Consider the following 11,856-nt stretch of genomic DNA (forward strand, 5'->3'; position numbering starts at 1 on the left):
CACACGACACACACACCACACACACACACAAACACACACACACACACACACACACACACACACACACACACACACACACACACACACACACACACACACACACACACACACACACACACATAACACACGTTTTTATTTTTAGATGACAGTAAATAGGTTAGAATGTATTTATCATACCGTTTTAGAATACATCATTCTGTAACATTATTAGCATTCAACACGAGGAAAGCTGTTGCTAAAAGGCTGGAAAGTGAGAGGATCACCAAAGTGGAGGATCCGTTGTTATCCATCCTATAGTTTTCAAGATAATTCACTCAAGTATATAAACCTTGTTGTGGCCTTAGAGACAAAGTGAAAGGTTAATCAATGCATTGTCTGAAACCCATGAATATTANNAAAAAATGCTTTCAACGCTTCGCCCATTCACTTCAATGGGGTCACGTAGAAGATTTGTAATCTTCGCCGAACTGCATTGTGGGGAGCATGGCATGGCTTTGCAAGCATCACGAGCATCTATCGACTTTTGAGGCTCGATGCTTGGCATCAGCCAATCAAATCCCGTTTATGCAAATCCCGCCAGTGCAAGCGCTAGCCAATCAAACCGCGTGCAAGCTGGGAGAGCCAGACCGCAGTTCATTTCCTCATATTCCAAACGAGAAATTACGGTAGCAAATCACCCGGTTCTTTACGACCAGAACTATTTACCGGGATACAAACCGGAGGAACCAGGCATGGAGGGAGGTGGCAGAGACAGAGGGTGAAACTGGTAGGTTTTCGCCTGTTTGGGGAGTTTATATCCAGTTTACTTCGTTTTAAGATTGCTATTGCTTTGTATGTCGGGGGCGGGAGATTCATGTGATTGGTTGTTGGTCGCGTTGCTCGCAAAAAATCGCCAAGCTTCAGATACGCCCAGCTTCAAGATTTTTTGATGCCTGTAGTGTAGACGGGCCGTAAAAGGCTGGAAAGTGAGAGGATCACCAAAGTTAATACATTTTATCCTGCGGGTTGGATAAACCTTTTTTCCGTAGTTATCCATCCTATAGTTTTCAAGATAATTCACTCAAGTATATAAACCTTGTGGTGGCCTTAGAGAAAAAGTGAAAGGTTAATCAATGCATTGTCTGAGACCCATGAATATTACTTTTTGAAAATGAAAGCATGTAAACATGTCACAAAAGAGACACTAAATACAAATATGAACCTGAAAATGAGCATTATACTATATCCTCTTAATAAACTGTTACTATCATTACAGTTATGCCTCAGCTATTTCATTTGTTGAAACAAACCAGATGAATATTTGTTTTTCACCATGTTTATCACAGAAGTAAAACATTTGAAATAATCCTTGCTTACCATAAAAAAAAAACAGTAATGTTGATGTATCGTGTATTTAGATTCATGGCTGTAGACTACCGTTGTCGTTGTAAGTAGAGAATCAATCACTGATGATCAAGTGAGACACACTTTATTTCACTGCCACCAAGCGCATATGGTTGTCAAATGTTGTTAATCTCAAGAGTAAGCAATTAAACCCTTCTTAGGTCACTTCTTAGAGAACTCTTATCTTATGTTTTAAATAAGTCAGACACACACTTGCACTGCTTGCACACACTCATTCACACAAAGGTTCTTAATCCACATTCCATATTGTAGAATATTTTTTAAATGTTGTGGACAGCAGCACATGACTGTAGTCAAAGTATACATACACTGAACAAAAATATAAACGCAACACTTTTGTTTTTGCTCCCATTTTTCATGAGATGAACTCAAAGATCTAAAACATTTTCTATATACACAAAATAACCATTTCTCTCAAATATTGTTCACAAATCTGAAAAAATCTGTGATTGTGAGCACTTCTCCTTTGCCGAGATAATCCATCCCACCTCACAGGTGTGGCATATCAAGATGCTGATTAGACAGCATGATTATTGCGCAGGTGTGCCTTAGGCTGGCAACAATAAAAGGCCACTCTAAAACGTGCATTTTTGCTTTGGGGGAAATGGTTATTTTGTGTATGTAGAAAATGTTCATCTCATGAAAAATGGGAGCAAAAACAAAAGGTTTGCGTTTATATTTTTGTTCAGTGTATGATCAGAAGCAAATTAGGTCTGAAAATGCAGGCCCTAAAACATGCATTTCAGTAGTGATATGTAACAAATAACATCTACTCAAGTACTTACTACTCAGCATGAAAATATTTCAGTAGAACCCATACTGAAAATCACTACATATACTACATTTGTACATAATACCAATTTTACTATCCATGTCAGTAAATCTTCAGTTCCACGGCTGCATCGGGAGAGAGCTCAATACATAAATCAGACCGTGTATTATTCAACAGGTAGTGAAGCGGCATACTTGGCTGAAAAAAACCTGCAAATGAGAAATGGTGGTGACAGACTATAATAACACCTTGCACTGACCCTGTTGATTGTGTATCCTATTGATAGAAGGTCCTCATGGTTCAGCTTCAGTCCCTGAGGCAGGAGGCTGAGGAAACAGATATTTACCTGCTCAAAGAGCCGCGGTGAGGGAGCGCTTTGATAGGTGTCTCTTTGACATTAAAGGGATGAATAGTGTAAAGGGGAACATCTCTGCACAATACCTTGGTTGCTTGGAAGCTTTTTGATTTTAAGGTAAGAAAGCAGCAACCCTGAGGCCTGGGGTTTGAGCTCCCTTTGTGTTTAAGTATGTCTGAATATCTTCAGGCCTGAGTCTCACTCATCTCCACTGTTTGATCTCCACTGACAATGCACCACGACCTGGGTGATAATGAGAGCTACTGAGGAGGCACTGATGACTCCATGGTAACAATGTTTTTAGCTTTTCTGATACATTCCCTGACCTCTGCGTTTAAAAGACAAACTGTCCTTTGCAGCACAGGACACAGAGCAGGGCGATGGACTGTACCATCTAATTACTGTAACTGGCTGCTGAGCAAAGGGACTCTAAAGAACTTGCCAAGAGGACAAGGTAGAAGTAATTCAAATATGTTTTACTAATATCAATTCTAGAGTGGATGTCTGTGTGTTGGACCTTGCAGGGCTAAGACAATTAAAAGACACTAAACTAAAGATAAGGAAACAGTTTAAGAAATAATATTCCATTCGGTTTTATGTGGTTGCATGTTTTTGTAGAAAAGGTAATTTTGGTGTCATGTTTTGTTGCTTAAAAAGTCAGGAAATTGATGTCCCTGTACAAAACATTAAAGGGGTCCTATTATGCTCATTTTCAGCTTCATATCAGTATGTAGTGTCTCTACTGGGACATGTCTCCAGGCTTTAATGTTCAAAAAGCTCTTTAATTGTCTCATACTGCCTGTGCTGCAGCACCTCTGTTCACCCTCTGTCTGAAACCAGAGCCCAGTCTGCTCTGATTGGTTAGCTGGCTGGCTCTGTTGTGATTGGTCAACCGCTTGGAGATGTTCCAACCAGAGGTTGCGCTAGACTGTTCCTAGGCAGGATCGTGACATTTCCGTCAAAATACAGAATTACCCTTCGGTCTTTACACAACTATTCCGAGTTTGTTCTAATCTGTCAAAACAACAGACTAATTTCAGATTTTTCAGTCATTGTTAAAAAAAAATCGTCATAGGAGAAAAATATTTGGTTAACGCGATCTCTGGTCCCACCCCTCAGCCTATCAGGGACAATGTGTTGAAGCGCTAGCCAATAGAAGCGTGAGTGTTATATAGTGATGTCACTATAATATAGAAGTAAACAAAGGAGTCCAATCAAGGTGATTCAGGCAGGGGGGGGCGGGGAGGGAAACTCCCTGAGGAGGGATTTTAGCCTCTGTAGACCATTTACATGCACACAAACCTACAGTATATAACACACAACAGGAAAGGGAACACCCCAGAAAGCACAAGGGCCTATTTAATGAAATCACTCCCTGTTATGTATCTCTGCCTCTTACAATAGTAATTAATCTTTTCACAAAGGGAATAGATTGTTTTGTTTGATCGTATTATGCATTGTTGCATGATTGCAATAATTGTATTGTGCATGTCAAATGTATACAAAAACCAGGGTTTGCTTTTTAATTAGTTTCCAATTCATCTGCATTATAGATTGCATTTAATGCAAGGCAGACTGAGATATAACATTTCTTAATATAATTTGATCCTCCATTCTTTTCCTTGTCCTTAGCATGTTAATTATAGGGAGTAATCTTCAAGTGAAGCTTTACATTTATACACAACAATAGAACCCATAATGTCTGCAGCTGCATCACTCCAACACACTGTAAGTGTGTGCTGAGTACGTGCTACAGCGGCTTGCCACAGCCCATTGGAGGATGTTTGGTGTGCTGATATGTCTCTCTCTGCTGTGAGAGTCTACTGCAGAATGTGGTGAGGGACAAAGAAAAACACCAAGTGTGTTGTATTTGATCTTGCTCAAAGCAACACGAATGAGTTTTAAGTCTTTAAGCGTAGCTGTGCTAATTAAAAAGTCTGCTACTCTGTCAGGCATACTAATGCCCGAGCCTTGAATGGACTGTAGACTTGAGTCTGAGCAGAGCTCTGCCATATTGCTTTAGTAGCAGAACCCACTGTCCCGTGACTAAGACACACTGTCAGGAGAACTAATCGTCTTAACACTCAAGTGAATCTGATGAGTTTTTCCCAGCAAGCAGATAATGAGCAGAGAAAGGAATCTGCTATAAGGCCCCTCGCAACGTCTGCAAACTTTCTGAGCCCAGGCAGGATCTGTGCAACCAGAGGAGTTTAAAATGAGCTGTAGGCTTTAATATGGATTGTGTTGACTTTGATAGGGAAACAATAGACTGTTTGTGTGTACAGATGTGACTTAAAATCACCAAGACCCAAGGGAGGCTGTGGCTCAGTGAATAGTGTGCTGGACTTCGAATCAGGGGGTAGCAAGTTTGAGTCTCACTGCAGTCTGCATGTCGTTGTGTCCCTGGGCAAGACACTTCACCCCAAATTATTGGGATTGTCCACAGTACTGAATGTAAGTTGCTTTGGATAAAAGCGTCTAACAAATGAAATGTAATAATAATAATGAAGGAAAAACATTATGGACATTCACAAGTGGGGTATTTTACTTTAGCTTGTGTTACCCACAGACCTTATTTCAGGCATCTAACCACAAACACGTTAAAAAAACCATTCACTTCAAGACGAGGGAACCAGAAGTGGTTAAATACTAACTTATTTCCCAATTTAAGGATTCATTCCTGAACCACTTTATAGTGAGGTTGGCTGGTTGATAGAGCTGTATTAATCTAATGTACAGTACATGTTTGTAGTTGCTAGCTTGTGAACATTGCTTAAGCTTGAGTGTTGGAAATGCTGATCATCCATACATCCCAGTTTCTAACTCTCCTAGTGCACACATGGCAAGCATTCATCAGGACCCATGGCTGAAGGTCAGACCATCCAGAGTGCAGCTCGCTGGCACAACAACATTCTGTTGATATGTGAGGTGAAAATATTTTTCAAAAGTATTTCTCTTCCTAACAATCTAACACCAGCACCTTTCCTCCACCCTCTCCTCCACTGAGTCACCTCTGATCCGCTGCATGTTGCTCGGTCTGACTGGGTTGCACACAGTCAGGAACATTGCACCATGGGTAACAGATTTAATGATAGCTCATGGCAATGACCAGGCTGAACCAGCTCATTACGGACGGCAAGGTATGTGACTCCCATAACCGCATTAAGGACGAAGTTAAAAGACAAGTCCACTGGCCATGAGATCCAACTTTCCCAACACATACCTCATATTCTACTAAAAGCAAAAGGTAGCACAGTATAGGAGGGACTTTAATGCTAATAGCATTAGGCTAATTAAGAGGAATAATATGCATTTCAGTGTTTATGGGGAAAGATACATGATTGGTATTTTTTGGCATAAAAGCAGAGGTCAGGCAGTTCATACATTCTTAACTAATGGAACAATATAAAGGAACACACACTCCCTGATTTTGATCTTCTACCCAACACTCCTGTCTTCTAATCAACTGCTAATATTTTTCTCAGGCGCTTTTAGCTAACTCATCACAGTTTTAAAACTGAGACCATTCCATACAGCATCCTGGTTATTTTTGCCAAGATTATCTAAAGAATCAGGTATAAAACCATACAAAGGGCAAGTTGTATAGCAAACAATGTGGGCTTTGTGAATAATTGGACAGCCTTCTGGGGAAAACCTGGTCTAGGTTTTCCCCAGAAGGCTGTCCAATTATTCACAAAGCCCACATTGTTTGCTATACAACTTGCCCTTTGTATGGTTTTATACCTGATTCTTTAGANCTCAGGCTCCGGCAGCAACTTCGTGAGCGGCAACTTCGTAAGGCACTCTTGAGGGCATCTTGTCAAATTGTGTCATCTTCGTGTTATCATCGGTGCCATTGGGCATTCGCTCTCACTCTGATCGGGGCTAATGCGAATGCCCGATGGCACCGATGATAACAAGATGCCCTCACGATGGCCTTACGAAGGGAAAAATTGACACACAAATTAAAAACAAAAATGAACCTTCGCAAGGTCCTTCGGCAATTTTTTGGCATGCCAAAGATTTTGCCACCGCTCACGAAGTTGCTGCCGGAGCCTGAGAAACTCCACCGGCGGTCATACGATGGCTTAAGATGCCCTCACGAATGGCCCGATGTTGTTACGATCAGAGCCAAATTTGAACTTTTCCTTTATCGTGTGTCCATCTGGTTGTTTTATTGCACAACAAAATCATGTAAACATATTATGTAAATAACCCAATTTGTGTTCTGTGAAACTGAAAAGGATATAATATATTATTTTGAAGGCGAGTTGACAGGAAGTTGTTGTTGCTATGGAAACAACATGACGGAGAAAACTTAATATCTTCTACATACAGTATAAAGACGGATAAAGTAAATATCAGTACAGTATCATAATACTTTAACATAATTGTTTGTGTTACTTTCGTTGCAGTTGTATGTCTTAAATGTAATGTAAATGTTGCCTTTGTGTGTGGTTCGGGGCCATCTTCGTGCGAAATTCACAATTCCATATTCGTGTGTCCATCGGGTGTCAATTTCGGGACAGTGTGACGCGGGCTGAAATGAATGTAGACCCTGTGAAAGCGTTACGTTTTGTCTGTGGCAATCTCGTTTTCTTGCAACCAGAAGTGACACAAGAGGAACAATCGTTAGCTAACTGTCATTAACTGAGAACACAGTAAAAAAAATGAATAGTCTTAACATTAGTAGAACAATCAGATAGATGGTGACAACCAATCAATAATGAGGTAAACAAACCCTGAAGCATACCGTGCTTTTGGTTTATTTTACTCAAAATGGGACATTAGATACAGTATCTGAATGAACATCATGCTGTATTGAAGAAGACCTGTAACTAGTGATTGAGACCATAAACTTGTCAGGAAAATGTTTACCGAGGTGTTAAATAAAGTGAGAAGATGTGTATTTTTCTCGTAGACTTCTATAAAAACAGACAAATGCAAGTTTTAGGTACTTCCTCATTGGCTTTACTTTTCAGAGGTTGCTGCTTGTGGAAAACACACTGCATTTAAAGAGATGCCATAATGCAAAAATTACTCAGCAATAAGTTTTGTGCAAAAATGCAAACTAGAGCCTTCAAAATGTTTGAGCACTTCTGGGACTCAAAAACGAGTTTGTTCAAGGTGTGCTTTGGATATGAATACATGTATACATTCATACGTATTGAGGGCTTTCTGTCAAAGGCTTGAGGCCAAATGACATCATCTTATTTTTAGATATAGCATGATGATACCATTACAACAAAGGCATTGATTACTAGCAAGGGCCACTCCACAACAACATGTTTTTTTGAAGATTGAAATGGAAATTCAGGAGTATAGCATTTTGATGGAGGAGATTTGGTCAGAAGAAGGATGTTTTCTGGGAGGTTGGTATGGGAGGAGGTACCAACGAAAGGTCGGAGGGACAACCATTGTGGGTTCTGTGTGTGGTGCATGCTTCTGTCCAAGTGGATAACAGGCACCAGACATTACCTACGGTTAAGGTTAGAAACGTGGGAGAGGTATGAACAAGATTGAGTAGGAAGAGATAAAGGGAGACGGGAACAGAAGTTGAATGGATTAAGGGATGTGGGTTTGGATTAGGAAGAAAGGGAAATTGGTGAATAGAAAGGAAAGGGAGGAGTCCATGGTATGATTCTGATCATTATTATTACAAAATCCAGCCCATCCTTTTGTTTAAATGCCAGTCCATCCTAACGCGTGGACTCTGCTATCAGTACTGAAGGTGGGTTCACCATATGGAGAGGACCAAAAGCCATGACTCCCTATTAATGGTATCATGGAACAGAGATCTTTTAGGCAACCACTGGCCTCAATAACTTCAGCCTCCGAGGCTAACAGACACCACCTTCACACACATTCCCATAATATGCTGGCAAACAATTTGAAACAGGATTTAAGCTAATGCTGACGCCTTCTGTCCATGTTCTGCCCCCGCCAATGCAGTCATCAGCTTGGGACTGGATGAGCAGCAGCTGCCAGGAAATATGACAAGAACCTAGTTAGATATTGAGAACTATTGTCGTTTAAAAGAACCGGTTAGCCCTGTGTGTTGTGATGCTGGTTATGTGTGACAGGCAAGCTACCGCCTGGCTGGAGGTTCCAATTTACAGAGCTCATAGCCACTGTTTATGTCCGTGAAAGCATATACCTTCATGAAAAACAAGGAAACAGAGAATAGTGCAAAGGAGAACTAATTTACGTGTCTTTCTGACCCATTTGACCTCTTTCAATCAACATAAGGAAAAGAAAAAAAGAGTTATACCTCAACTCTGACGTCAGTAGCGCTGATTGATTTGTACACCCACAGCCTTCCCAGGATTCCAATTATCACCAGAAAACCTTCAATGGCATGTTTATGTGACTAATTGTTGGATTGGATGTACATATGTGCCTGTTTGTGTGCTCATTAAGGTGTGTATATTAACTTTTCTGTGAAAACATGGAGCTTATCGGTGTAAAAAAGTTATTATTGTATCAAATGAGACCCTGTGGGTGAAGTGGATCTAAATGGGGAAGCGCTACTCAGTAATTGATCGATTGCTCCACATTTGACACACAGGGTTAATCTACTCGTTGGTATGTGTGTGTGTGTGTGTGTGTGTGTGTGTGTGTGTGTGTGTGTGTGTGTGTGTGTGTGTGTGTGTGTGTTTTCTGGGTCAGGCCACCCATTAACAAAACCATGTCAATCACTTGTGATCGAACAATAAACCTGTGCAACATATCTTCAAATTGGATTCCTCTCAACGACACGTATTCCCAGTTGTGGAGATGAAAAAACACAGAATCTTTCAACTTGATATCGTGATTATAATTTCCCCCTTTTTTGAAAATATCACACTGAGACACATCTAAAATATTAAAGCTGTTGACTGGTTGGTTATGGCCTTGGCCGTCATGCATTTGTAGTGATTGTTTAAAATGTAGTAGTTGTTCTGACTCAATAGCATGTTCTCCTCTCAGTCAGAAACCATGTTTTTCCTGATTACTGCGACCAGAAAGGCACCACACAATACCATTATCTTGCAACGTTAACAAAAGTGAAACACAAAGTTTCGGAGGGATTTCAAGTGACAACACTCAATGTCCTCATTTAGAGTTTAAATCTTTTTACCAGTTAACCTCAGGACGCGGTACCAGTAACGACAATCCATACCCGGAATATAGAGCTAAACTGACACTTCAGATGTGTCCATATCTTCCCTGATTATTGCGACAACACACATGCAGCTTAAATCGATCAAACAAAAAAAGTCAAACATAATTCCTTTTCATAACCCTTTAGTTTGTCTTCCCCACAGCCCATTCTATACCCTTCCACCCAGCTTCATGAAACTCAAGCCAGAAGCTTTTCTGCAACTCTGCTGACAGATAAACAAAGCCAAAGATGTTACCTCCTTAGCAGGCATGAGGCAAAGAGATAACCTAAGCCTAAAGCAGGCAGGTATGGTATTACCATAGAGAAAAACTGCATTGTGGGGGTAAATTCACTAAACGAGAAGAATTCCCATATCTTTAAAGCCGGTGCCTTCGTTATTCACACTGCTTTGACAAAATAAGTGTCAGCTGCTTCCTGGTGGTTTATCCATTTATCTATTACAATTAGCTGAAACGCCTTCAAAGGTCTACCAGTGTTACGTTATTTATTGCTTTACAAGAGTAATGGTGGGAGTGTTTATGTATATTTGGATCTTGAGAAGGAATACAATGACTACATATATTACCTCAACGTTAGCAGGAGCTCTTCATCATCTGCCATTGACACCCTGATATAAGACTGGTGGATAGCCCATTGTGGACATTATCCTGAAAAATATCTGACATCTCTTCGCAGCGCTACCATCCCAGTCCCTCATGGCTGCTGTTTGAACATTCAAATGTGATTCTCAAAGTAAAAGAAGTAGTAAAAGTTGACTTTGTGACATCAAACAAGAAGGCAAGGATAGTCATTTTCCCTTTTTCATCCATTAACTACATTTCAGGGTTGAAAAATCATATTTAATGACTGTTGAATGACCTTTTTTAATATGTGATTACAAATAAATGTTTTTCGTTATAAAATAAACATGTCAAGAGAGATTTTTAGTCACACAAATCCTGGTCAATTTCCATGCTCAGAGTAAACATCTATAGATCTGTTTACCTCAGGACAGCATATACTGACAACACAGGTAAAAACAATCTGTAACTTGCTTATTGAACTGCCTTTGGTCCATTTTCTGCACTGGTGATGCTTTTGTTGCCTAACCTGTCTAATTCTTTCGATAAAGTGAATCATGTCAGTTAATGCAGCGTGTCCTTGATAGTGCACAGGGCCCTAATGTGTCTGACTGGCTGCAAAACACACCTAGGCTGATGGCAATTCCATACACAGCTCTCTGATTTACGTGACATCAGGTTTTTTTCCCATTTGTCAATTCTACACTTGTCCATCTGAGGCACACGCACTCTTCAAGGACACACTGGACAGTGAATGTGAATATGACATAGGTCTAGCATTTTAAAATCTGTTCTTAAATATATCGGATGATACATCAATCTAGCCACGTTGAGACAAATCTATCAATACATCCATCTATCTATAGCTCAAGGGTCAAGGAGATTGAAAGCATACGCAACAAACTTTCCTTACCACCTCAGGTACAATCCACAGCAAAGTGTGTTGGCTAGAACTTGAGAAATGTAAACTGAAAGGTCGCTGGGGAAGCATCCATGAAGCTACAGTATAAATCTGTTCCCAAAAGCTTTTGTAGTTCAGGCCGTCTTTGATGATGGTCTGAACTTTGAACGACACTAATCTTGAGCAACATTTTAAGGAAACTTTGTTACTATGTGTACAAAGAATCTGAAAAACTAAGTAGTATAACTAGCCCCTACATATATACTACACTGAACAAAAATATAAACGCAACACTTTTGTTTTTGCCCCCATTTTTCATGAGATGAACTCAAAGATCTAAAACATTTTCTATATACACAAAATAATAATTTCTCTCAAATATTGTTCACAAATCTGAAAAAATCTGTGATAGTGAGCACTTCTCCTTTGCCGAGATAATCCATCCCACCTCACAGGTGTGGCATATCAAGATGCTGATTAGACAGCATGATTATTGCACAGGTGTGCCTTAGGCTGGCCACAATAAAAGGCCACTCTGAAACGTGCAGTTTTGCTTTATTGGGGGTGTCTGGGGGGGTCCGAAAACCAGTCAGTATCTGGTGTGAGGGTTAGGATTAGGGTTAGGGTTAGGGTTAGGGTAATGTTGTGAATCGAGTGGCCCATGGTGGTGGTGGGGTTATGGTATGGGCAGGCGTATGT

General features: G+C 40.3%; 1 protein-coding gene across 1 annotated transcript in view; it reads left to right on the forward strand.

Moving 5' to 3' along the window:
- Window positions 1-11,856, forward strand: part of LOC104966322 (inosine-uridine preferring nucleoside hydrolase-like) — a 22,610-nt gene that overhangs the window by 3,289 nt on the left and 7,465 nt on the right. Inside the window, exon 3 of the mRNA XM_010795510.1 lies at window positions 11,008-11,012. Coding sequence (XP_010793812.1) covers window positions 11,008-11,012 — 5 coding nt within the window. The remainder of the gene's footprint in view (window positions 1-11,007; window positions 11,013-11,856) is intronic.

This window comes from Notothenia coriiceps, unplaced genomic scaffold, assembly GCF_000735185.1.
Source record: "Notothenia coriiceps isolate Sejong01 unplaced genomic scaffold, NC01 NC01_scaffold00037246, whole genome shotgun sequence".
In the NCBI taxonomy this organism is placed as follows: Eukaryota; Metazoa; Chordata; class Actinopteri; order Perciformes; family Nototheniidae; genus Notothenia; species Notothenia coriiceps.